At 34.9% G+C, this 27,641-nt stretch overlaps 1 protein-coding gene, 1 long non-coding RNA gene and 1 other non-coding gene across 10 annotated transcripts in view; 1 reads left to right on the forward strand and 2 right to left on the reverse strand.

The window, feature by feature from the left end:
- Positions 1–27,641, reverse strand: part of LOC136346370 (carboxyl-terminal PDZ ligand of neuronal nitric oxide synthase protein) — a 65,086-nt gene that overhangs the window by 15,641 nt on the left and 21,804 nt on the right. Inside the window, exons 1-6 of one of the 8 annotated variants that reach the window (XM_066295469.1) lie at positions 26,789–26,910; positions 26,149–26,716; positions 13,296–13,367; positions 12,338–12,430; positions 12,124–12,285; positions 3,010–3,178 (exon numbers count right to left, since the gene is read on the reverse strand). In XM_066295469.1, coding sequence (XP_066151566.1) covers positions 3,010–3,178; positions 12,124–12,285; positions 12,338–12,430; positions 13,296–13,367; positions 26,149–26,256 — 604 coding nt within the window. In that variant the 5' untranslated portion in view covers positions 26,257–26,716; positions 26,789–26,910. Of the gene's footprint in view, positions 1–3,009; positions 3,179–3,240; positions 5,920–12,123; positions 12,286–12,337; positions 12,431–13,295; positions 13,368–26,148; positions 26,717–26,788; positions 26,911–27,641 lie in introns of those variants that run through there. The other 7 variants (XM_066295468.1, XM_066295467.1, XM_066295465.1 and 4 more) reach the window with 7 other exon arrangements.
- TRNAS-GCU (transfer RNA serine (anticodon GCU)) lies at positions 15,629–15,710 on the forward strand. Its single transcript has one exon. It is a non-coding gene; the product is annotated as a tRNA-Ser (tRNA).
- On the reverse strand, positions 24,840–26,121 carry LOC136346373 (uncharacterized). Its single transcript, XR_010733284.1, has 2 exons — positions 25,746–26,121; positions 24,840–25,689 (listed from the first exon to the last, which is right to left on the reverse strand). It is a non-coding gene; the product is annotated as an uncharacterized lncRNA (long non-coding RNA).

Below are 27,641 nucleotides of genomic sequence, written 5' to 3' on the forward strand. Positions count from 1 at the left end.
CCCCATTTTCCAGAGATTTTACTACCCTGAAATTGCGATTTTAAGCGGATAATTTACAATCCGAACACTTTCCGATAGTTTGATTTGGGTTATTTCGATGAAATATTGGATTGAGCAATCTAACTAAAAGTTCACCTGATTGTAACCAAAGCGGAATCTGGAGCCGGTTCTTCATTTTAAATGGCCGAAAGACGTCTGCCGCACCGCTGATGCGAGAGAATAAAACTTTTGAAAACCTCTCAACTAACTAACTCGGTTTTGTGTAAATTTTTAGAAGTTTTTCAAAAATTCCGAACTTGCAAAAGTACTGCGTAAATCTATTCGAAACATTCTATAAATTTCTCAAACGTAATAGAGATGTTCTGGAATTTTCTCCCACTCTAGGCGGTAGTAAAAGCTCTCTAAAACAAGTTTCAAGAAAATACTTTGAGTTCACCAAGACTCAAAAAACACCCTAGAAACTTCCTGGAAACTTTTGGAACTTTTCAGTCGACTCAAAAATATCTAAAAATTTCTATCAAACTGGAAATAAAGAAACTTAAGTGTCTTTATATTTGAGAATCATTATCGCGAGTCTCAAGCTCACGAATTTTCTTCACATTTCTAAATGGGAAAACTACCTTTTAATTGTTTGATATATGTCAGATACCAATAGATTTTTCTCGTCCTGTCTAAATGCATTAAAATTCACGAAATAACAACAATTGGCAAGTAACAGAACTGGGTATGAATTTTCGTATATCTCCTCGGTACTGAAAGATTTGTTACGCCATCAATGATACAAATTTGAATTTTTTGATATCACAAAGTTTCCAATGTGTGCGAACTTATTTTGAATATCTAAAAATAGCTTTAAATTTTTCTATTTTGTTCTCAAAGTGTCAGAATCTCCACGAATTTTCGTAAACTACTCAATGAAAATATTCGACGTGAATTAATTAGATTTCCTTCGCAGTTCAAGATCATGCCTAAATATACATTGCAGTTGACCAACAGATTATCTTTGTAATACATCGAACACATCAAATTATTTTCAATGCTTCACTGTTTTATTAAAATTGGCAAAGCATTAAATTGCGTCTAATCGCCGCTTTTGAATAAATTAAATAGAAGCTGTTTCATGTGTCCAGTTTCACTGCCAAAGGTCGCAGGGAAGTTGCAAATTGAAGGCCAGAATTAATATCCCATTTCCAACAAACCCGACAACAAAGGGAACAAAGTTTCATACCACTAATAACATTCCAGCAAATTTAACTTCTGTCTGTTTACAAGCTGTCAACCAGATATAATTCCCTGAATATATTCATACAACTTTGCAACTCCATGAGAGCGGACGTTATGATTGCAAGCTTACGTTGTTCTGCCTGGATAATATTAGCTTATCCAGGCGGGCGGTTAAACTTTTAGCTAGGCAGGAGAGCAATCTTACTATACAAAACCGAAAATACTCACGTCATAAAAGATGCCAGAACACATATCAAAATTAATAATTTCAAAGTCACATTTTTTAATGAACTCGATTAAAAAAATAATAATCCCGTTACTGGCACTTGACCGGGCTTATGTCATGGATGTTGCCAATAACGTCATGAATTGAGGAAATCTTATGGTCGATGGCCAACAATTTGGGAAATGATGTTGGAAGAAGTCAATGGTAGCATTCCTCATGAGACAGTGAACTACGTAGAAAAATTCTCTCTTGGGGAAACTTAATTGTTTCTCTCTCACATCGATATTTCAGCAGCGGAGAACTTGCAGACGACTATCCTGACGTGTTCGAAAACTGCCTCAAAAACATAAATTATTATTGCTTCACGACCTCCAAAAGTAGCGTCCATACCGCCATTCAACAGAATGTTTTTAAATAAAAAAATGTTACGCTATCGACTTTTTTGATACGAATATATTATTTTAATATTTTATCAATTCTTAATAAAAAAGTGTTGTGTTATTCAAGTCGCCGTTTTCAAGATAAAAAAAAATAGCTACTCATTCTTGTGCCTACCAAAAAACCGATATAGGTTTCTAAATGAGATTTTTTTTTAACATTTAACATTAACTTATAGTTCTTTTTGTAGCAATAGAGGACAAGAAAACACACATGTGTGACACATGCCTCATCGCAAAATAATATTCTTCTACCAAAATATGGCCCCATTAAATTTTGAGCCATTTACACATGTAAAAATCATAGATCGCCGCACGGACGCCACTGCTGTAGGTGAAAATATTCTGTCTACTCCAAAACATGCACATTTACCCCTCCATAGCGTCCCTGATTTCATGTCCTTATCTCAAATCATTTTGAAATACGTGTAAAAAATATATTTATCGAACACCCTGAATCTTGGAAACGAAGCGATTTTAGACCTTACTTTATTCAATCCAAATACTTGTTTTTATGAGCTGAAAGTTGGTCGGTATGTTTATGGAAAACCCTAGAATTTGTCTAATATCAGAATACATCACGAGGTGAGCTTCTCAAAAAAATCTAGAAAGTGACTTTCATAATTCTCACATTGGAACCAAAGGGCCAAATTATTAATCTACTGTTAACTTCAACCCCAAGTGAGTTTCTATGGTATACGAACTACTTGAGTCGAATATTTTTGCCATCACTATTTTCAGATTAATATCTGTTTTCTAATTTAGAAGTTTCAAGGCAATTTACGAACTTTCAAAGATCTCTAGTCTCACCTAAAGAATTCTTCCATATTCTCATTGCCTGATGAACCTGAACTAACTGGAAATAAATGACCGGAATTTGGTTTTTGCCTTACAAAAGCGGGATTATGAGCTGAATGGAAACGTGGAAAGAGTCCCGTTGGGCAAACCATTAGCCTTCCATTTTCAATCCTTCAATCGATTCGATAAACAGTAAACAGGCTTTGATTAATTATAGCTGGATGAATTTATTCCCCATCAAACATTCAGTCTGTTTCGGACAGCGTTAATTTGTGAATAGATAGATTTTTCATTATCTCTTTTTATCCGTCTGTTTCCACTTACCTTTTTTAGGTTTATCACTAGCTACATCACTAAGTCGATCACTGAGGAAGTCTTGCGTTAAAGTGGTGTCTTGCTCGTCATCGAAGTTGTCTTCGGGGGCTCCGATGGACAACTTATGGCACACTTCGAAAGCTTGACCTACTGTTCGGACGATCCGCATCGCCTGACTCTGAAACAAAGGAAACTTCCAGTTTAACCACTAAAAAATAATCCATTAACCCCCTAGGATACCTCTAAATCTGTGTTATCAAAACTAGGAGTCCTCTGCACCCCATTGGTCACCACACTTAAGCCTAAACCCGCAATGCTTTGAATTCCTTTCCCCAATGTAAACGTGTCGTTAGTATTATTCTCTTTTGCAGCTGATTTTGAATACCTCAAAATCTTCTCGCAGGACTTAAGTGTATTCTGGAAGTTGGCTTGGAGCTTCCCTCGTGTGTCGTCTGCATGTTTCCCATTTGCAGAGCTTCGATTCTTTAAGTCACCATTCTTGGTTTTGTCGTGAGTTGCTGCGGGCTTCTTGAAGTCAACTTCAGGTTCCTTAAAGCTGAGCTTCTTTCTGGGTCGCTCTAAAGCTAAAGCTTCTGCGTCACTCCTTCTGTCTACACTGGGTCTGTCCACGCAGACAGTTGCGGGTCTCAGTCTGCTAATTGAATGGAAAACTTCATCATCTAAGTCGTTTTCAAAAGAAGAGATTCGGATTTGTGGATAAGAGCCTACAGAGGACTGCTTTTGAAGTGGAATTCTAGGCTGCAAAGGGTCATCTTTTTGTTGGGAATGTTTGAAGAAGTAATCCAAAGTGCACTGAGTCATGCTTTTAGCCAATGGTTTGTCTTCTATTTTCTTGTGAGTGAGGTTCAGCAGCTTATTCTTGGCTTTGGAAAGCACATCTACATGCTTCTTTTTCAGCTCTGGATCGGCTAAATCTAAACTGGAATGTCTCAGTTTGGTCATCTTCAGCTGGTTCCGCCTATTGCTCATATTTCCTTGAGATTTTTCATCAAAATGGAGCACTTGAACTAACGTTTACTTCAGCATATACGAAACCCACACAACATTCGCGCTTTTCCTCCCCCTAAGAGTGCCAATTTAATTTAAATTTCATCCCCAGTATGAATGTAGGTAGCGTTCCACCTGATGGAAACTATAAGGGGTAAACACGTTTTTATGCGAGCTTTCTCCCTAGATGTTGTTTCCGAGCCACAAACCAAAGAAAATGGAGAACGAAATGGTTTTGCTGACATGGCTTAAAGTGCCTTAAACTGTGGGGAAATGGGTTTTCTGTGGAATTGTGTTTTTAAAAAGAGAAATGACAGCTCTTAGATGTTAGGATGTAAGAGGGAATTCGGTTTTATTGTTTGGCTTTTAAGCGTCTTTTGATGATGTTGAGAGGTAGATATTCGAGGCTTTTGTAGTAATCTGAGTACAAGAGAAAGTAAAAGATACTTTAATGTTCATTAAGGGCATAGAATATTTCTAAAACAAAACTATCTTGCCTTTTTTTTCGTATGCTTTTACTTCCGCACAGCTAAGCATCCCCGCACACTTTTGCCTCACATTTATTCATTAAAAATCTTTTTATATTTTATCTCCGGCGCAATCGCTTTTTTTTCACAATCTCACGTAATTTGGCAATTATAAATTCCAAAAATGAAAAAAATGTAAAATGTTTAACAATTACTTAAGTGCGGAGCAGTGGAGCACGAGAATCTAATCTAAATCCATCAAAAATGGCAAATTCAAAAATCATATATTAGGAAGCAATTTTATTTAAGAAAAAACCTTCTGGATCAATGCGAAAAAAATTCTATAGAAAGTGCATCGTTTTGCGTAGAAAGATACGAGCAATCCAATGCATCCAAAGAACCCCAAAGCGGAGGTTTATCTAAGGATCAAAGATCGTTATTTGACCACAGATCTGACAAAACTGAATATGGGAAAATGTTTAAGAATGTAATAATATTTTTTGTGGCTTTGAAGAAAATGGTAAAATAGCTAATGATGTAGCCTGTTAGGAAATGTACAGTTTTGTAGAACGAGAGGGGTTCTGCAGGACCCACGAAGGTAGATTGAGTTATAAAAATTATCCCTTTCTAAAGAGTCTGTTTCATGTATGATTTTTTTCTGATTAAGCCATATAATGAAGAACTCAGAAGGAAAAAGCCGAAATATGAACTTGCAAGCTGTTCTTCGTTGCTGGTCCGATATATTAACTGAATTTCGAGATGAAGGCACCCGGTCTCATTTAATGATTAGTTATGGAATGAAACTCGTTTAGTTTATGTTATCAATGGAATTCCTCAAGAATGGGGTGTGCTAAAAAAATTTATTGGTCAAAAAAAGGCGGCAGAATGCTTCCTTATGTTAGCTTGAGATTTAGGTTTTCGTCCACATAACGATATCGCAACATGTAAATTTATTCCTTTGATTTGTGGCTCCTAGAAATCTAATTTTCAGACACATGCAATTCGGTATATATCCAAATACCAAGATTAAAAATGCTCGCGTAACGAGTATACGTATTCCCGTCTATGACAGATAATTTAAAATTTAATATTTAATATCTAATGTAGCGTGGGCATATTTGCTGAATCTTGAAACGTCGCCAGGGAGTACGAAAATCATTAAATAATTCAAATTAAGTGTCCCAATGCACAACAACACGAGTCCTATCTATCACCTTTAAGAAGGCAAGACACTAGTCATCCGAACAACCCCAACACCATGTAAATCCGTGTGGTACATTGCGGAAGTAGTGTAAAATAGAGCACTAATGACACTGAAGTCGCCGAAATCAACACTAACGATGAATACCAGCATCAGTTGGAATAATCGCAACGAGCATAACGAGCGAACTGATTAAGCCATCGGATCGGGAAACTGTTTGGAAACAAAAGTTGAGGCGAAAATCGCACCTCTAAACTGAATACACATACTTTCTGGATTATTTATAGGATTTGACGTATTTATGGAATTAGTCCGAATGTTTCGAGCATTAGGAAGGGAACTATTTTATTCGGGTACCTGGGAAGATAACCTCAGTATAGTGTTGCGCCACCGTCGTTAATCTCTGAATATCAAGTGATGCCTAAACCGACAATGACGTGTTATTGTGGCTATAATAATATTAGTTGAATAAACGTGATGAACATAAACATTAAAATTGCCTAAAATAACATCAAGGGCTATTTTTAACTCAAACTTTAAACGTGAAGATCTTAGAAACGCTGCGAGTGAATTAAACGAGAGTAACAATTACGTGGACTTTTTGCAGAATTTTTTCCCCTGGCGCCAATAGATGTCTCGGTGAAACAGGAACCGCATAACTTTCGAAATTTTCCTGAATTTTTTCCATTTACGGGAGGCAGATAGGTTTTGCCCTTTTCCCCAGGTTAAAGCGTGGATATCTCAGAAATCGATAAAGCGGATACGCACTTATGGCGATTTTGAAAATACCTATGAATGAAGGCAGTTAATCTGCCACCTGAACCGCCGGGAATTCGTTTGAAGTTCTACCCTATTCGAATTCAATACAAGTTCGATGGATAAAAGTCGCAAAAAACTACCTCCTTGCCTCTATACAAGCATTGAGGTGCGATATCTCGGGAATTCGCGGAGGAATTTTCTTAAAAATGCTAAAATTAATGGCTTGAATAGACTGTATACGTCTGCCAACCCGGATTGTAATATTCTTTCAGTTTTTGAGATATTTACGTACGAGAATACCCAAGCGCACCCAACCTAACATATAAAGAAAAAAATTCTTTTGAGATTGACAAATTTTCCCCAGCGATGTTCTGCACCCTGTTTAAAGTAAGAAATTTCGAATGTTTCAAAATAGGTATCAACCTTAGATCATATCTCTTCATTATTGACAAGTCTTGCGTGAATTTTCGCCACAATATTTGGAGTGGTCAAATCTGGAGTGTTATTGGGTCGATCACTGAGGATGTTCATGTGTTCATGTTTAAACTCTACCACCCAATATTTCGCAGTTGTTAACTAAGGACTAGATCCTCCCAAAGGAGAATTTAACTCCGCTTTGATGTCGGATGGGCTAAAACCTTTCAGTTGTTGAAGTCTTCAGGAAAGGTCTTCTGGCACCAGGTATTATGTTGTACGTGGATACCGCCACGGAAATCAATATGATAGCGAAGGAAAACACTAATGTTAACTTCAACACTTTTCTATATTAAGATCAAAATGACTACTTCGTATGTGTAACTTAGACATGAAAACAAGTTTAAAAATGTATTAGGAGGAAAACGTGGATAACTACTTTTCGGCTTAAGTCCCAAACTATTTCTGTGTTGAGAAAACTCTCTAGGGAAAAATGAGCAGGGTTTGGTATCTGCCTTGTTTGTTCTGATTGACCAATCATAACACTGATTAGTTGGTTCCCACGAATTCGGGGTTTTTATATCTAAATGATTTAAATGCAAACCTTAAAAAGTTTTTGCAGTTAACATTTTAACACATTGACTCTGCGAAGGGCATGATCAATATCAACGTTTACAAGTGGCACCCTTATTTCTTCTTATATGCTCTCACGGTCAAATTAGAACCACCCTTAAGTTGAATGATTTATGAATTCTAATCTTTTAGCCCTCCCATATATTATAGGCCCAAATGTAAATAAAACATGACGGATTGGGGGGGAATCCAACGCAGTTCACAAATTTCCGTTCCAAAATCGGACTCTTCTTCAGCAATACAATGAGACACTCAAATTGGTTAATTCCCAAATCGCATTATGAATTCTTTAAGAATGCTTTCCTTCACTTACTTTACAGCTCTGTTTGGGGATACCTCATAAATATCGGCATTGTGCCGACATCAACCATAATACAAATCGGCGACGCTATTATATCAACAAAATTCTCGAAGTGTCTGGGAAATTGCGGTTTCAAATTATTATAACAAAGCGATGTTGATTGCGTCTTCATCCAGGCCCAGGCATTTCAAACAAAAATAAATAACTTCACTCAAATCTGTTGCACAAGAGGATGCCAGGCTTAAATGAAGTTATACGACTTCCCTAATGCGACTATAGAAATGAGAGATTTAGTGAAGAAGTTGCTCAAAAAGGCTCGCAAGATGATATTAACTCTTTCCTAGTTCATAGAAAATAATCTAGAAAAAGTTATACATTAAAAGTAGGAGGTCAGGAGCCACCAAAATCTCTTCTCTGACTAGTGATTCTGTCGGTGACTGACGATTAATCAAAGATAAATCCACAATGCTATTAATTAATTAGACACTTAAGCTTTAACGAGGGCGACAGACATTATGATCAACAGTCTGTTCTAAATTTCCCAACTCAAAGTGAGAAAATGGGCAGTTTATTTTTGATTCTTTAACAGATTTTATGTGTTGATTTCGACCAGGCGATTAATATATAGTACACATTTTTTCAACCGTATAAATAAACCTCTTGTCTATCATTTTTTAAACATGAATAATTTTCCAACTTTTTTACATTAGAGCCCGTCAAATCAGCAAAACAAATAATAAACATTGCAAGCAAGTATTTTGCTGGATAATAAACAGATTTTTCGTTGTTTATACACCTACTCATAACATGCATAATATCCGATATTTATGAGTAATGCCTAGGGACCCCAATTTTTATCTCCCTCCATATTTTTTTTTCGAAAAGCAAATTTGCTTTTAATCTAAAACTTGTTAAAATTGAAAAGGTGATCATTTTTCAGACTTTAAAAATACCTCCGCTAGTGCAAAATTAATTTGCCTAATTAGCGTTTTCTTGGTTTTACCTTGCCAAATATTTAAATCACCTTTCGAGCCAAAAACCAATTTTTTTCCTGTACTGTTGTTCGTAAATTCTCTCTATGACGATTACTTTTCTTTGGTCACCGTCTTTTTTTTATCGAATAATCCAATCTAATCGTCGATGTAACAATTTCTGATAACCCGTATAAAGCTTAATTAATTTTATTGAAAACAAAATTAATTACTCGGAACTACCGTTTTGGCCCTGTTCCACAAAGAACATTGCTAATTCATTTCACGTGGCATTGTTTACCTATCAAATTTTATTAATACCAATATTTTGCGGCTCCAAATTTAAACCCCGAATAATTGCATTGTATTTATGTATGTCAATAACAATAAAATAAATGCTAATAAAACGAGCCATTTATTTGTCGTAGGAATATACTTTTTTGGCTTAGACGGGAGAAAGATTATATAGAAAATTGTGAAATAGTGGTGCTCGATACGCAGCAAAGCCGCAATTTAACTCTAGAATTGCAAAAATATGAGAAACAGCATCTAAAGTTAACGAATATATCAAAAAACTTGACGAAGTGGGATTGGAAGACTAAACAGAAACTGAATAAATGCAAAGCGTGACATTGGAGAAAAAATATAACCAAACTGGAAACTGATGAATGAACAAAACAAAAAAGAAGTATGATTAATTAGTTTTAAACACATTAAACCAGACGAGAGAACGTGATGAGACAGGCTAGCAAAAAGTGAAATAAATCAAGTCAAAGATAGAGAACAAAGCCAAAAACTAACTGTTGGTTTTAAAACAACTAGAAACTACTTATGAATAAAGAAAATCGAACGATGAACCTAATTCCTATTAAGTTGTGTGGTGTAAGCCTGAAAAAACTTGATGAAATAGCACCAAAACAAGAAAAAAGAAACAAATGGGGGAATCGAATATTTAGCTTAAAACAACTGTGAAAAAAAGATAGGAATCATGTCAATTAAATTTACTATACCAATCTTGACATGTTTTATCCTGTTCTAACGCTTCGCAAACTGTTTCATCACGATTTCGGTGCAGTTTCTCATAAAAGGAAAAAAATTTCAAGTACAATTTCATCCTGTGTGAGATCCAAATTATCATGTTGCAGACAAGCTTTTTTCGCTTCTCACCTCGAACACATTTTTCCATCTTTCGCCCAAATTTCTCAACTCAGCGCGCTCATGTTATTCCATCTACTGCAACTATAACTCAACGGTAGGAAAGATTTTAATTTAAAAGTAGCATTTGTGCGTTTATGTTTGGAAGCAACTACGACTAGCAGGTGACAAATTTTATGTTCAAAAACGTTGTAATATCATTTTCGTACTGGCAGTAAAATTAAATATGAAGAAGCTGCTACCAACGTGGATCATTTAAAGGATTTTGCAACGGACTAAAAAACTCACGTTATTGAAATTTTGTCTTAATTTAAGATAACTTCAAAGTTATCAATATCATGAATATTTAAATAATTTACTGATTTCGAAGTGGCCTGCTCCACAAGAACTTTTTTCCTACTTTTTCACCGTTTTCACGAATACTATCTTAAAACGGACGTTTTCCCTATAAAGTTTACATGATTCGGGGCAATTTTAATTTATCATTACATGAAAAAAACATTTCAGTTTTAGCACAATTTCCGAAAATGGTTAAATTTCACGTCACATTCGATCCACAAATCACAGATAATATTTGAAACCTGAAACTATGTATCTTCTACAATAGCCTCAAATGGCAAATACTGATTATGTACAGCAAAATAAATAACAGAGTTTAATTAACTGTGGCCATATAATTGGGACTCAACTACTATTCAGTTCAGTTTTTGTCTAGTTTGCCCAGTGGGACATTTTACCTCCAGAGCTGATTATAATGTTTATGCTAATTGGAAACGTGCATGGATTTGCTGAATTCCATTAATGGAATAAGCCCAGATAACAAATTTAAAATTGAATTTGTCCTGGGTTAATCAGCCGAAATTAACTACCTCGTTCGGGTCAAACAACTGGATGGTTTTTGGAGAAAATTCGTCTTGGCAGAATGTCGAAATATTTTTGCATTGTGCGTGCTTTAAAGAGATTAACTGGAACGTCGGATGTAAACACCTGCAGAACCTGACTTATTGCAGATAAGGTTTCTGGATACATTTTTCCCCATGCCGTGTGCCCAGTCATTAATTTCGCAATCCAATTAACTGAATATATCACAGCGCAGGTACTCTCAGTTCAGTTAGTCAAAATATTTAGCTCACTTTGAGTTATGTAGAAAAAAAGGAATTACTTACTTCGCCCATTCATTTCACAGTTTATTGTTCTACTTTGAAGGGAGCAATTCATTTTCCTGACAAGACTAATTAAAACTGGAATATTCGTTTCCATATATTGGAGATCCATATATTTCCGAACTCATTCGCTCGAATAACCTTAATTCGAAAACATAAAAAACCCAATCGAGCAAATAGTGCAGGCATTACACCGAATTGAACACTGCCATTATTGGACTGAAATTCCTATTTAGCTCTGTTATTGTGCCCAATAAGCCGGCTAATTGGTTTTATTAATTATTTAATATCGCGACGAGTTTCAGGTTGAGTGAGTAGAAACAATACCCATCTGCAACAACATTTTGAATCAACTCTACTATATAGTTCAAATGAGAGAGCAAAAATCTTTACAGCAAGGAACACTTTAAAGTTTAACGAATTATGAGATATTACAACGCAAATTCACGCACATTTTCATTATTATTTAAGACAGGCTATTGCAAGTCAGTCCTGAAGCCGTCGAATTTGTGAAATGTATAACTGCATACTCAAACCAGTTACGCCACTGAATTTACTTTACAATAAGTTTTGTATGATGACGACGTTTACTTGAAGAGGCTAGTTTTATCAAATTCATAACTGCGTGCTGAAGTCAGCTCCGACGTTTCAACGTCCTTTTAAGTCCACTGCAATGGTTGATGCAAAAAAAGAATATAAAAATAATATCCAGAGGCGTGCCAGAGGGAGTTACAGGATTTAAAGCAACGTGAATAGCTAAATTTCACTATTAACTTTTGAAAACTTTATATCTGTTCCGAAGATTCCCAAAATTCCACTTTAGTTATTATTAAAAAAATGTATAGCAAAATCCAGTCACCTGTAAAAATACGATTTTAATTGTTCAATACAAGATATTTTAACATTGACTTTTAACTAATTACGAGATATTAAAACTTGTAATTATTAAAAGAGCTAAGTTTTGTAAGTCAATCTTAAACTGAGTTTATCTAAATTTATCAAACTGGATCTTAAAGCGTCTCCTGAATACTAAAACATAAAAATTTCTCACCTTTTTATGAGCTTTAAATACTGCACATTTGAACACATTGGAAGAACCATCTCTGGCTATGTAACTAAAAATCTTGAGGTCTTGGGAATCATGAGATACATAGAATATCCTGTAAATTGGATGATGGAAGAGGAGGGATTTGTCGTCGTTCCAATGCCTTTTCTGCAATTTAAAAACATTAACTCAATAGATAAAAATCGTACGGAAAACTCACTTTTTTCTTTTTCCTCAGCGTGACCTTTACTCCTTCCAGTGAGACTTCTATGGTCACCTTTTTCTTTTTGATTCCTTTGGCTTTGAATTCGTACTGGAATTAGAGGAAAAATTTGTTGATTGACAAGTATTAGTTACACTAGAGTGGCACCACTGAACAGTTTGAATCAAAGATTTTTCGATCATAGAGATTTTTTGAGATACGTGATGAGATTTTTTTGATATTGCAATCAACGCATCGAATCCCGAAATGTTTCATATATTCAGATGGTTTTCAAGAAATATTCGATTTTTTTTAATTTCTCTAGATTTTTGAATTTTCAGAGATAGATTTGGAAAAATCTAAATTGTTGATGTTTCTAGAAGACTCTCTGAGATCTCTGAAGAAATTCCCAAAAAGGAGAAAAACAACTCTATTCTTAGGTTTACTCATGCTGATTGAAGTCAGATTTTTTCTTCTATTTCCTTTCAAATTGATTGAAATTTGAGGTAAAAAATGAGAAGTGGCCGTCTGTTTTCAATTACGAATTTAGTTGTCGTAAAATTTCAATTAATTTCTATCTGTGGAAGACTCGAAAATACCTCCATGACTTTAAAATTCACGAGGGCGAAAGGCACACACGCAAAAACCGAAATCAGAGCGGAGTTTGGTTGGAGCCACTTTTAGGAAATCAATGAGATTCTAGAGTATACGAAATTCTCTTTGAGATTCACGTTTTTAGGGCACTTTAGACTTCCTGTGTCAGCTTTTGTATTTCTGCGAAGTTTTTGGTAGTATTGTTGGTTGAAATCCAACTTTTCATCGAAAGAACTTGCAATAATTTAACCACTCCCACTTGATTTTCTCGCTAATAAGATAAATTCACCGAGCGCATAATAAATGATTCGAAACGGACACTGAATAATTAATTATCTGACTTTCATGATGGTTGTTGGTTTTTGTTGATTAGAATTCTTACCCGAATTCGACGCATGGCAGCAACAATCTCCACCCTGCTGGTAGGTCGTGGTACGTCCAGCATCCCTATCAACTGAAAAAGAAATAAACACCCATCAAACTTGAGATAAACCCTCTTCTAATAAAAACAATTTAAGGTATTCAAAATAATGGAGACAAGGCCTTTAATACAAAAGGGACCGGAAAAACCACTTAAAATTCCTCAGCAGTTTATATCCTTCTCCTTATACGGCATAACCTCGTTTTCCTTGCTTCCAGACCTTAATATCAGGGCATTAAGGGCTGAACAAAACCTACACAAATAAAGCTCCCCTAAACTGGCAACATTCCGGAGGTTCGTACGAAGGTAAACAAAACTGGGTTGAAACTAATTTTTGGGACGAAACTGCAGCTGTAGCTGAGGGGGAAATTTGCATCAAAACATCACCAAAACTATTCTGACTATGGAAAATTAGCTCATTAACTGTAAAGCAAAACATCGAGCTTAGTTCCTGACTAGCTGCTTGTGCAATAAACTGAAATATTAAACTCTCGTTTAATAACGAGCTGCTGGGAGGTGTGCAGCAAAAGTTCGCAAAATGCTGTTATTAAATTTATAGATTTCGAGAATATATTTACGTGCAAGTGATTGAATGGTTGCCAATATTTGTGTAAAGAGCGAATTAATCTAGACTTTGTTAATAAATATTTGCAATGGCAAGATTGATTAAGCTAATTGGTTGCGTCTCCCAGTGTAATATCTTATTTCTGTAGGTAGACGAGTTAATGTTGCATCCAAATTGAACGCAACAACAACGTAATCTTCGATTTATAAAAATTGTTGAAACTATGGAATAATACCTGAAGTGAAATCATTTAGTACAAAAGAACAGTGCTCAATTGATGATAGAATGATGGTGTTAATGAAAGCTGGACCGTCACAGTACGTAAACTTGAAACACAGTAAATTTCAGCTGAAAGTGAAATTTAGTTTAGTAGCCCAAGAAAAAAACGCTGAAAACTGGATTAAATAAAAATTAGATTCGCTTTTTCCCAGTAACAATGACCGTCTAGACTAGTTTTAGTATATTTACACCACAACGCATCGCACAATTTAACCATTACCGAATAAAATTTTAGTCGTTTGTGAATTTAAAGATCGAAATTTCAAATTTTTGACAAAAAGGTAGATGCAAAGTGCGTAATTGCGTTAGCAGTGACCAGAGAAATAGAGTTGTGCTTACGTATATGTCCCTAAAAGTGAATTACGGAATTGTCCCTTGTAATTGTAAATTCACCTATTTAGGCGTACGGTCTAGAAAAATATCGATCATTCTTGAAGCTTTCAAAATGTCAAAATTTCATTATTCTTCAAGACCCTAATCCTACAATTTTGACCTCAAAGTCCGATCGTATTGCTCCTAATGACTTCTAGAATCTTAGACCGGTTTGTTTCCGCTTCATTCATCAAAACTTTTCAAAAACTCGAGGTATGGCCTCTTGGCTGACCCAATTGAACCCGAAATAAACTTTTCCAGTGCCACTTAAAATTTCCAACTAAAAATTTAGTTTGATAAGCTTTTTTAGCACCGCGATGTTAAATTTAACATACATATCATCAGTCAAGGAAATGACGGATGTTTACACCATCTAGGACAAATTCCGTTAAATACGTTGCTCAAAGTTTAAATTCTAATTTACATGCAAGCTTCGATCTCCTCGTTGTTGCCTCATGTTCCCTCCACCAAGCCATACATTATTTATAACGCGTTTACCTTTTAAGCGTGAATTATCGACATCCGAAAGGGCTGATTATACTTTTATGACATGGCACGGCTTAGGAGTGACATTAATTGGAAAATAAAGTTCTTTCCAAATTTTTGGATTGTTATAAAAAGTATTCTAGACAGAATGGTGAATGCATAGGTGGGAAAAAGTGGCTCTTCTACTACCCACTATTAACCAGTATGTTGATATAGTATATAGGTTCAAGTGGATTTCACAAACTGAATAGTTATAAAGAAATATTTTCGATTTTTTTCTATTTTATAGGGACACCATAATATGTTGCTAATCAAGTATTACTGCGATTAAAAGCAGAAATGACCCTAAAATGACTGATTTGGCTGCAAATAAACGGTTACAATGAGGTGATTCACGGTGATTTACCCGAATAGTTGTTTCCCATTGTGGTGGTTTACTTGGCCGTAAACTAATTTGAATGGAAACAAGATGTAATTCAATACAGATTGTGTTAGCGTTGAAGTTCGTGTTTCACATGCGAGTGCATTGACCGATTACACATATGATGTTGCGATGAGTATCATTGTCGTGGAACCAACGGTGCTACCGACAGACGAGGTGGCCGAGTGGTTAAGGCGTTGGACTGCTAATCCAATGGGCTCTGCCCGCGTGGGTTCGAATCCCATCCTCGTCGGAAATTTATTTTGCCTCCCATGTCTATTGAAAATAGAACATTTATACCACGGAATGTTTTCTTCATATGTTTTTTCTCTGAGAATTTGAGGACTGTAATTGTCATTATTTGGTTTTTGTTTATGTAAATTTCCTTAGTATATCAATTATAAGAACCCAACAATACGTTTAAAACCCAACGGACAAATTCCGAAATTTAAATCATATAAAGTTCCCTGAAAAGTTCAGAAATTGTACAACGGAGCCTTACTTTTGATTTAACTGATGCCATTGAAAACTTTAAAAATTGTTGAAAATTTGTACTTTTACCAACTAAAATGTAGTTCTAGAGACACCTCAAAATAGAAAAAAAAATTGTTACTATTTGGAATATTTGAATAATAAGAGAAAGAGAACGATAGTTATCAATTTTCCGAGCACAAGCAAGAGAATAAAATATCCAAGAGTTCTCCCTCAATTTTCTTTTCTACAAACGAAAACTATGAAAGTTTATGCGGCAAAAACTTTGTTGTTTTTGAAATGAAGAAAGTTTTTGATAGTAAACAGGCATCAAAAGCGTTCATCAAGAGTTTCGAGGCTCTAAAATGCTTAAAAAACGATTGGAACATTTCGTTCAGTTTATCGATCGGTTTAACAAAATTATTAAGTCAAATTTAAAGATGATGTCACTGAGTTATGCAGGATTTAAACAATCTTGCAACCCCGAGGAGGATTTAAGCTACTGAAATCTCCTAAAGAAAGATTTGGTCCAGAGTTTCGCACTTTTTGGTCGGTTCTAAAACCGAATTTTGTAGCACTTTTACCGAGTTTTACAAGGTTAAAAATGCTTGGTATTTTGATACGAAAGGTTCAAATTTCTTGGAAGTCTACAACTGAATTACTATTTAGCAGAGTTCGTGTCGAACATTGAAGACAGTTTATAGGATAGAAACACCTGGGAATTCTGATCCAGAGCTTATAGTTTCATGTGTTTAAAATAGTATAAAATGTAAGAAATATCTTCCATTTTGCGATTAAAAAACTTGTAATTTGGATCAAAGTTCAATGATCTACGCACTTAAAGTGTGAGAGAAAAATCTTCCAGATTGAATATCGCTTCTAGACCAAATTTAAAGCTGTATTGCTGAGATTTTCAATGGTAGTAAGCTGCAAAATCAGATCTAAATTTATGTGTTTTGGGCTACCGGAAACCGAAAATAAATCGATAAACTCATAACAATTGCGGTAGAAGGTGTGAAACTTGAAACTTGAATCCGACAAAAAAACCAAGTTATTATCGATTTATGAGTTGTTATTAAGAAGTTTTGTAAAGTTAAAAAGATCGATTCCCCTATACAATATTGTGGAATTCTTAAAATCAATGAAAATTATTCCCATTCACGATTTGTTGTTGGGACTTGTCCTAAATTTAAAACTTTAAAATTCTTTTATTAAAAAGCTCAAAATTTTGATCACTAGCTTACGCTTCTGAAGCAATATTTTTAAAATTGGATTATTGGTTGCTTCTAAAACTAAGCTTTGCTTTTTGCACTCGATATTCTACTCGAAAAATGTACACATTTGAACTTAGAGATGTAGAATTTTATGGTCAAAGTAAAAAAGAAACTGAATCTTCAGGCACTTCTTCTTAGTCGAATTAAAATTTCATACGATACCCTCCGTCTATTTTGTTAAACATCTATCTAAAAATTGAAATTTTGGAATATGAAACTCTGATGATCAATGAGCAAGAAGATAATTTATTAATTTTCGAAGACAAACAAATAAAACAAACATAATTGAGTAATGAGGTCCTGTTTCGCACATGAAGAAAGCCCTAATTAACGAAGAGGTACCGGCAATTCACCGGTTTCGTTTTCTTCTAATCCTAAACAAATATGCAAATTGGAACTAGATGAATAAGAATAAATTATTAAAATCAAATAAATTGCTTAGTGGTCATACAAGGAGAAAAAGAAATTATAATATTTCACATACTCCTTAAGAACATGCAAATCAAAAATGAAGGTCATCAGATTTTCTTTAGAGACTATACCACAAAAAATGTGTAATGAAAATGTATACAGTGATTTCTTGTTGGTTTTGAAGGGTCCCTCTTCTACCACAGAATCTTTGATGCAACACTTCATTACAGTATTGCGTTCAGAATACCTCTTAAAACAGGTTCTCGAAACTAAGTGGTATGCATCTCAGCAACGTAAAGAAAACTTATTCTACTTTAATCTCACCTATAAGTGAAAAATTTGGTACAAAAAGAAGATGAGTCACTCTTTGGTAAAAAGTGAAATGTGAGTTTCACAATTTACTACAGAGCATAATCTATCTTTAAGTGCAAAAATGAGATGAATACTTAATAGAAAGTGAATCATATCCTCATTTGACCTATCCCTTTTACAAATTTTGTGCAAAAACAACCATGACGACTTATCCCATTCATGGCAATATTTTCTTTCAAAAATTAATAAAAAATTGAAGTCTTATTTGAAATTGACACCTTAAGTGAAAAATGTTGAGTAAAAAAATAAACTTTAACGTTACTTAGCAGTCTGAAAAATATCATTTTTACTTGATAAACGAGGAAAAATACATTTTACTTCTTTTTTGATTCATCTAAATCCACTGATAAATAAGTGTGTAAGGGCTTCGTCCGTTTTTTGAGATACCCTGTATATTTTATTTTTATGATATTTTTTCTTTGAAAGTTTAAAACTTGAGTTGTAAAAGTTTTAACTGATTCATCTCATTCTTGCACCAATTATAATCTTTTTTTAATTCCTACGGTTTTTTATAATAAATTAGCCGAATTTTCATTTCTATGCAAAAACATGAAAACAAAAAATAACATATGAATTTTGTTTGTTTTTTTGATTCACCCGAGGAATTAAAAAACAGTGATTCATCTTTTTTTCACATCGAGGTTTTCACTTTTTGCCTAGCAACATAGGTCCCACTAATGGTTAATGAAGATCGGCTCTTTTTGATTATGCAGGAAGAGTGTAAAGCCATTTGCATATGGCATTGCTAAAACTGACCGGCGGCCAACTTCTAAAATATATCGAGTATCTATTTAAATCCGTGACAAAACTGAATTATGATGACATTTTAACTGGAGACACATCGAGATACCATTAGACTTTGTCCTTGAGTTAATAATTTTGAAAACAAAGGTTAGTAGTTTCCGTTATTGAAAACTATGGCTTTAGCCGAAGCTCCAAACTGGGCATAAGATCACCGCCTTAACACACGGTATATACTTTATAGGTACTCAGAAAGACACAAAGCCAAACCCATGATGATGAAATATACAACTTTCAGAGAAACAAAGCGGGTACACCGAGTGATTCTCAGGAATTCGATTCTTGGGTGGTGTCCCATTAGCCTTAAGGCTAGTTGACGTAAGAATTCAGCCAAACTGAAATCCATTTTCCGATTATCTGTGAGTTTGCATGAGAAATGACGCATTTCCGGAAATGAGTAAGGGTTATTGTACCTAGACATGCATCTACGAGGATGGTGCCGAAGAGTGAGTGATACGGAACTCTTGTTTTAAATTGAGTTCAGGGTTCAACAATCCGGTAATGGCCTTAAAAGTTTGTTACACTGTTATCTTATCAAGGATATTAAAGTTTTATTATGGGTTTGAATCTAAAAGCCCATTGGTTCGATAAACCGTAGAAATATCGAGGTTCATGTTGTCTTTGCGTTAGATAAAAACCAAAATTCCAATTTCATTCAATTTATCTAGGCACACGGTGCAAAAGAAAATCCATTGAGATTTAGGGTCTGATATTGGATGCTCGACATTTGATCGGAAATGTGAGCCTGTTATGGATTAATATCGCGACAGAAGTTTGGGAGGTGCAGTTTTGGAGCTTTAATTAAATATCGCCTATGAAACCCTCCAGCGCAGGGTGCGCAAAATTCGAGATGGAATATTGGGAATTCTAAATTGCAGAAACAGCTTCCTTATTAGCTTTTTTAGGAGAATTCGTATATAGTAAAAAGGGTGAATGCTAGAATAGAAAGTTGAAATTGCCAATAGTGGCAGATCTAAGAGTAAAGAGCACCTAATGCAAAGCAAATTTGTATGGGCTTGAATCTGCATCTAATAACACTCAGTACGGAGTACGTCATTGACGCTTTAGAATATTTTTGAAGCTAGCAATTTTCCAAAATTGTTTCTCCTGCTAATTGTATATTGATTCTCGTTATTATACACTTCAAACTTGCTTTCAGTTCGCACACTTGGTATGCAAAAAAATCATTGGCGTGTCAGGATATTTTAGGATTCAGCAAGGTTTGCAAATTTATGTCTCTTTCATGTGTTTTTCGACGCTTGCTCATTCGTACTTGAAAACTGTGTTCTCTACGTCCCTGTGTTTTTTGTGGACAAAAATGATCGATTATCGGATTATGGAGAGTGGAGTGGATGATAGGCTACTGACAGGTTATCACCAGGGCCTAGGACTATCAATTTTTAAAAATTTCGTTTTTCTCCTGTTTTTAAATTTTCTCGCTCTTCTCTACAGAATACTAGCCTCAACCCTTTAGTTTCCGACGGTACTTAAAGGTCTTCCTGTTATTTTCAACCGTTCTTTTGTAATTCGAGCGAATTTCGACCGCTCTTGTATGTCAGTACTTGTAAAGATCACATATCGTTGGGATTGGTACGCATGAGTAAACCCATATTTTCATCTGTCATTATTATTGGTTCGAATGTTGTAATATGTGCATTATATTACATGCGTGAAATTCGAGTTGGTTGAATCTCTGTTTTTTTTAGTAAAAGGTCAATTTTTTTTAATTCCTGATGGTACTTAAGAGTACCCTTTTTTCATATAGTCCAAAAACAATAAAAATATTTAAATGTGTTTTTCGCGGTTCTTTTAACAATAATACGTAATAAATGACACAAATAATTATGTAAATCTGTTTTTTAGTGTTACACACAGGTTTGGGCTCAAAACAGTTAACATGGAGGAAAATATACATTTCAAACTATAAGAAAATTTACAATGTCGGTACGAACTAAATCTCTTGTGCACAACAGTCTAGTCCACTGAAGGTTTAAACACTATAGTATGTGGATTTTAAATTGATTCTCTTCCGTTTTGACTAAGTTTCGCTAACCTGCAATGCCTTAGAATCACTTCATCTATATTGAAAGGAAGTTATAGACAACTAAAGTTCTACTGGCCTAAAAAAATTGCATCCTCATGAACTATCTAATATTTTATACGACACAAAATGACCAAAATAGGAAGCAAAGGTTCCTTTTCGTAATTGACGAAGGAAATGTGCCTATTTCCTTCTTCCATTACCAAGTATCTCAACGGACCTTTAAACTCTCGAGAAATTCGTAATCGCTCTAGGTATACCCGAAAAGCAAAACGTACTTACTTTAAACCGAATTATTAATGTTCTAAAAGAAGGGATTGCTCTTATTTCGAATCCTTTGCCCAGAGGGCATACATTTCCAGGGGAACAGATGTTTCGGATCTACTAGAGTATTTTGCATGAAAAGAAGCCCTGAATTAATATTTTAAAGTAGTGGCACTAATTCTGTTTGAAAATTTGTATGGATGGAATGGTTAATAGCCAGAAAAAAATGTTTAATTTATTCTCTCAAAATAAGAACGTAATACCGCCAAAAACAATTTTTACTCGAATAAATATCTTTAGTCGCTCATCTATTTCCTGATGGCCTCCAAAACTTACTTTTCTATCAATTAGAAAATGAAAAATTGGGAACCTAAAAATAACCTCTTTGGAGCTGAAATACAAATCAGTCGACTGTTGGGAGGGCAAGTTAAAAAAATATTTATCTTAAAAAGCAGAAATATCTATATGTTACAGGAGGCATTAACAAATTAATATTTTGGCACCAAATAAATTTGAACAATGAAACTCACAGCTTACCTACAATCTGTATTTCGCTTTAAATATATTAAGGGTGCCAACGAGTTCGCACTGAAAGATCAATAACGAATTTGAGTTCGTATAGATAGAATTAAAAAATATGTCAAAAAATGAGTTTGCAGAGGAAGAGATCAAAAATCCTCATATTCACTCATAAATTAGAAGATTCGAAATAAAATAAAGGATGTCTTGTCTCGTGGATTGTTTAGAGCTTCAAATTTCATAGCTTTTTACACACTTCAACATCGAATTGATACAACAAAAACAAAGCAAACACAGCTTCGAAAAACTGTTTATTTTGGACCACAAATCGGAGGCGTCACATTTATTTTGGAAGTTAGCGGCATCATGTGCGAGGTGACGTCATATTGATACAGGTGAGCGCCGTTTTATTTTTAAGTACGGCCAGATTTATTGGTTTTTGGTCGGTACAGACGAGAAACATGGTAAATATTGGCGCTGGAACAAAGCTGTCGATTTATTGAAGGCAGATTTTCGATTATCGCAAACAGAATTCTATCCCTAATTCAATGAAAATTTGTGCCCCATAATTGTACAACCAAAATAAGTTATGGTTTTGGTTCATTGTCACACTAAATTTTAGAAAATTAAAACGGTATTTTTAGCCCTAAAATCGACCAACGTGAGTGGTACCCATCAGTAATTTTAGACGCCATTTAAGAGATGTTATGGAGGAGTTTTAAATTCATTTTACGATAAGGCAGCGTATTATATTCGGCAATTTATGGGCTTATAAAGTACATTAATGAGTCCTGAATAATTCCTCATTTACTACTTCGTATTGCGTATAATGTGCATTAAGCAATCGTTAAGATTCTTGTCATTATCGCTAAAATTTGTTTTAATATTCTTCACTAAAGTTAACCTTTGACTACCAACGGTAACTTTGTGTTTTTCAATTAAGATCAGGATAGAAAAGACTGTTACATCTAAGTATTACAATCCCTAAAATGGAATACCAGCTCGTTGACATTTTCATCATCTAATGAGTTTTTTCTGATGAATGAACTAGTCCATTGAAGAATAACATCCTGTCGAGATCTGCAGACTAAGCCACGGACAATGTTTTTTCGAAATTATTGGGCTGTTAGAAACCTTGCTGGATCTGACAGACTACTTCCCTCTTTAGTTCACAAAGCTGTTATGTGTTGTTAAATTTGCGAGGGTCGTAAATAAATACTCCTAATGAATTTTACAGTTGCCTATGCTTTCTTCCCTGGAGGATGTCGTCTATGTACATATGTCGCAAAAGGCACTAGCTACGCTCTGAAAAATTAATATCTGGGTAACTACAAAATTTTTCAATTTTTTTACGGTTCTTACAAATCGATCATTATTTTATTGCAAAATAATCAACATGACTTCTTATGAATTAACTCGAAAAGAATGCGAAGGTCGTTGCAGGATAGTTCGTTTACTGCATAAGCCAATGAGCTAATCCTGCATATGATTTTTATGTACTGTCTCTGTTTAAAACGCAGCTGCAAAACTGACGGTAACTGACAATTTTTCGAATCATCGAATGTCACGATCTCAACGAATGAAGGCGAGAGTTATTCCATGAATAATAAACCAGCTCCGCCGTAGGAGATTGTTTATTGCCAGCCTGTTCGCGATTTGTTTGATGTTCAGATTCCCGCACAAGAACTTTTAAGATAGCATAAAAGTAATGAACCTTAAACTTCCCTTTAATCTAATAGTGCGCCAGTTTGAAAACATAATTCAACTACTACTACGTCCACGAATTGAATTTCCTTTTACCTTAGATTCGGGCAAGAGTTTATGGTAATGACTGAACGTGCAAATCATTCCGGTGAAATATTGGGAGGACTATTTCAATTTCCAACTCCTCAGAGCAGGGCAATTTGTCGGAAAGTTGGAGTCGATTGGGCAGCCGTATATTCCTCCTCAGCTCATTTCCAGTCCTATCTGGTATAACGCAGAAACAAAAAAACGTTGAGGAGGAGATTTTATCTACGTCTAATCCTATGGGTGCATCTATTGCGGTATACATTGTTTTCTCAGCCATTTGCATAGCACCATCAATCAGGATATAATATCTTCTTATAGCCCATGACTGCGGTGATTATATTATGGAGGAGTGTGTTCAATTAACGACGTTTAATGCATCTATAATCAAAACAGTTCTAATCGGGTCGTAGGCGACAGACGCGACTCGGTGCAAACTATATGATAGTTGATTTCTCTGAAAATAACTGCTTACATATTGTCTGTTAAATGTTTGATCAAGAATTGGGGCCGTGTAACTGTGATCTTTTTTTTGTTAGGGTTTGTAGGAAATTCCTAAAACTTCCCCCAATATTCTAGCCGAAGAAAGTCAAAAGCAGAGAGATTTTTTAAAGCATTATTTATGTAATCTTAGCGTGGTCAGTCGTGATCAAATGTGGTATTACCTACTCCCTTCAGTTTAATACGATTTAATTAGTCTACAGTTGTTTTTCCACTATTACCTCCAGAACCGGTTGGACAGAAAATTTTTAGGACATATTAAGTCCACTTAGTTTATAAAATGTGGAGAACCTATTAGAGGTGATTTTCAGGATTACTGACCCTTAATATTCTTGAAGTTATATCTGTTAGGTATCTGTTTTCTTTCTTTTGGGTAAGTCTTGCCTTATTTTTCTATGAATAATAAATAATATTTTCTATAAACCCTCTAACTTTCGTGTTAAGCATATGACACTTCGATCATAACTAAGAATTCAGTTGATTTCAAAATTTCTAATATTTCCTTAATATAGACGTGCAGAACCAAAAATCTCACACACATTTTTTAAAAATGGAGAAAAATAATTTTTATGAAAATATGGAAGTACGTCGAATATTATTTTTTGTCATGCACTGTCTGACGTAAGAAAATTGAATGGAGGGTTACCCATTTAGTAGATATATTATGTACTTTTTTATTATTTTCTTGTACCCCCCTCGTTTCTTATGACGTTTTCGAGCTTCTTGCAAATTGTGAACACAGTTCATGTAACAAAGCTATGACTAAATTATACCATTATTAAAAGATTAATTAAAAAATAAAATGTTTCAAGAACCTCAACAAGTATCTCCTCAAATGGTAAAAAAATTCTTGTTAGAGTCTGAATTGCGGCTTGCTCAAAGTCCGGTTAGTTTAGGTTAGGATTAGGTCAATTACACACACCAAATAATAATACATTGGATTATAATAGTTTATATTCTTATTTTTCAAGTATTCACACATACTTTTATATCCATTCCTATTTTCTGTAATTTTTTTCGAAAATTGTTAAATTTTGCCAAAGGTAGACTACATAAAATAAGTTCAGAATTCCTAAAAAAAAATTAAACAATACATTTATCTACTACATGGGTAACCCTATATATACAACTGTTACTTCAAAAAATACACAACTAAAAACTGTATTGGAGGTGTTTCAGTACTTTCATAAAAAATGTGTTCTTTAATTGTTAATGAATTTATGTGGTAGTTTTGGTCCTCTACGTATTTTGCTTTCTCTTATAATGTCTTCTTTAGATTTATGATATGCGATACTACCTTATCCTATGACAAATCGCTGTTTACATTTTGTGTGTCCTTAGAGTACTATGGGGGAATAATTAAGAAAAATCAGTGGTGTAGCAAATTCTAAACGCAGTACCGTTTTCCAAATTTATCTTAAAATAGAGTTTTCTATTTTATTCTGTTAATGTGTCCCTCATTAAACTCACACGAAACATCACTGTGTCATTTCATTAATCATTACGTAAGCTTATGGTGAACCTCAGGATTTGGAACAATAAAAATGTTGAATGAACCCGAATGTGAAAATAACTGAAATAGAAAAATTATCTTTAAAACGCCTCTGTTTCACAACTTTTCCAAGCCATAAAAACTTTCATTAAAACTGAAAACTTTCCGACTCGAAGTTTTACTCAAACCATCTCTTCCACTAAACACTCCCAAATCATCAATTGTTCAAAATAATCAACTATCCTTGTTCCACATCCATCAAGTTCCATTCATATCTAACCAATTCAGTGTTAAATGGCTGAAAATTCGGGGTTTAGCTACTAAATATTTCATTAAACTCCCTTTGGACCTTACATATTTAATGTAATGGTCCAATTTCCGCTCACTCCCCCACATTATACCCTTTGTTTTAATCATGTGTGTGAGCTTATAGATCAACTAATAAACGTCTATAGTTATTTATTGAAATTCTATCCATTATATTGGATGCCGTCCACTAGAGTTAAATTAAAATTCATCACTGAGATGCATCGAAATTTGCTTTGGGAGCACTGAAAGAGCTCTAAAAATATCAATTCCATTAACACATCGTAAAGCAACAGGTAAAAATAGAAATAGACCGAGAAGGTACCTTCCATCTGCCATTCTTAAATGGTCCTTGATCTTGGGAAACATATGAGGACCGTGAACCCACTTGCCTTGAACATGTTTCAGCTGCAATGCAGGTAGGTAGTGGGTACTGCGAGTAGGTACTCACCTTGGCTTGAAAAGTGATGCCATGATGGAATGCTTCCTCGGGATGCAATGGTATCCTAGTGTCATAGTCGTCGTTTTGAACTAGGTCGTATTGCCTCTTTGAAGGCATTTTTGCACCTAATCCGCACTGCACTTTTACATTTCAACTACAAGGCGATTAAGTCAAAACTAACAATAAAAGCAATTACTAAATGGATTTCCGTTTTTGGCACAGATTTTCCTGGATTCTCGTGAACCAGGTGTTTTGATTGCAATCGCACTTTACCTTTCGCGATAACAACTTCCTCTCACTAATTAACTTCGAAAACTGACACAAATATTTTTTAATCGGGATTTTTTCGCCTAAACTCGAGTTATCCTCCGCGACCACCAGACTGGTATCCCATATACCAAGTTATCGGCACCACCAGCGACTTCCTCGTTAGTACCACCGACTCGCGCCGTTGACTAAATTATACCGAGTCGACTAAAAACGTGCTTTTGTTGTCTTCCATTATGTATTTGTCCTAGTCGTTATCTCTTCGTGCAGTGGGGGTCTAGTGATTCATTTTCCTTTGCTGCACATGCACCTGGAACAAAGATAGATGCTGCTTAGTGGACTCTGCGCTTAGAACTGCTACATTTGCTGAAAAACTACGTACAACGCACACTCTGCCCATCTGGCTTATGGCATTACACAAAAGCCTCAGCTGCTGGTACCACACCTGAATTGGTTGAACAATGGGCAAGGGTTTGTTTGTATTTGATGAAACACAGAAAGCAGGATTGCAGGAAAGAACCTTTTAAAGGTCGAGCAGCTGCGTGCTACATGGCAAAAAGTATGTGAAAAGAGACTTTTCCCACAGTGATCATTGATTGAATGATTTGAAACAGTTAGTCATGGTCATATGGTTGTTGTAGGCAGCTGGGTAATTGAGATATTTCATGCAGGAAATGTATTACGCCAAGTGTGCCAATAACAACGATTAATTAACAAAAGAAAGGGACTATTTCCTGAAGATGACGGACATAAAAGCATCAAATTGGGATTAATGTTTATATCATGAATGCCCAATAAAGAAGAATTTTTGATTTAATTATGAACATATTTGAGGCGAAAATGTCAAGAAGGTCTTGCGAATTTATCTAAGAACTCTAGACGATAATCCAAAATAAATTAACGCACAAGAAAACTATTTTTTTGCTACTCCTTTTGGAATTGTTATCCCTGTGCTGCATACTGGCGATGGAGCCTTCACAACAGTTTCAAATCTGATTTAATCTGCCAAAAAGCATGTGTGACGCAATTTATGGTAAAAATTTTATAAAGTTTTTTAATCAATCATATGTAAGTAAGTATCTCGAAAATAACATAGAACCAAAACGGAGCAGTGAAATATTTTTTGAACTTTGGGGCAAATACTGTAGGTATACAAAGTAGAGCGAATTTTTGTGACCGGTCAATAAATATTTGGAATACCCGATATGCTCCCAAAAAATTTTGACTTTTTCAAT

The sequence above is a fragment of the Euwallacea fornicatus genome, chromosome 22, assembly GCF_040115645.1.
Source record: "Euwallacea fornicatus isolate EFF26 chromosome 22, ASM4011564v1, whole genome shotgun sequence".
NCBI lineage: Eukaryota > Metazoa > Arthropoda > Insecta > Coleoptera > Curculionidae > Euwallacea > Euwallacea fornicatus.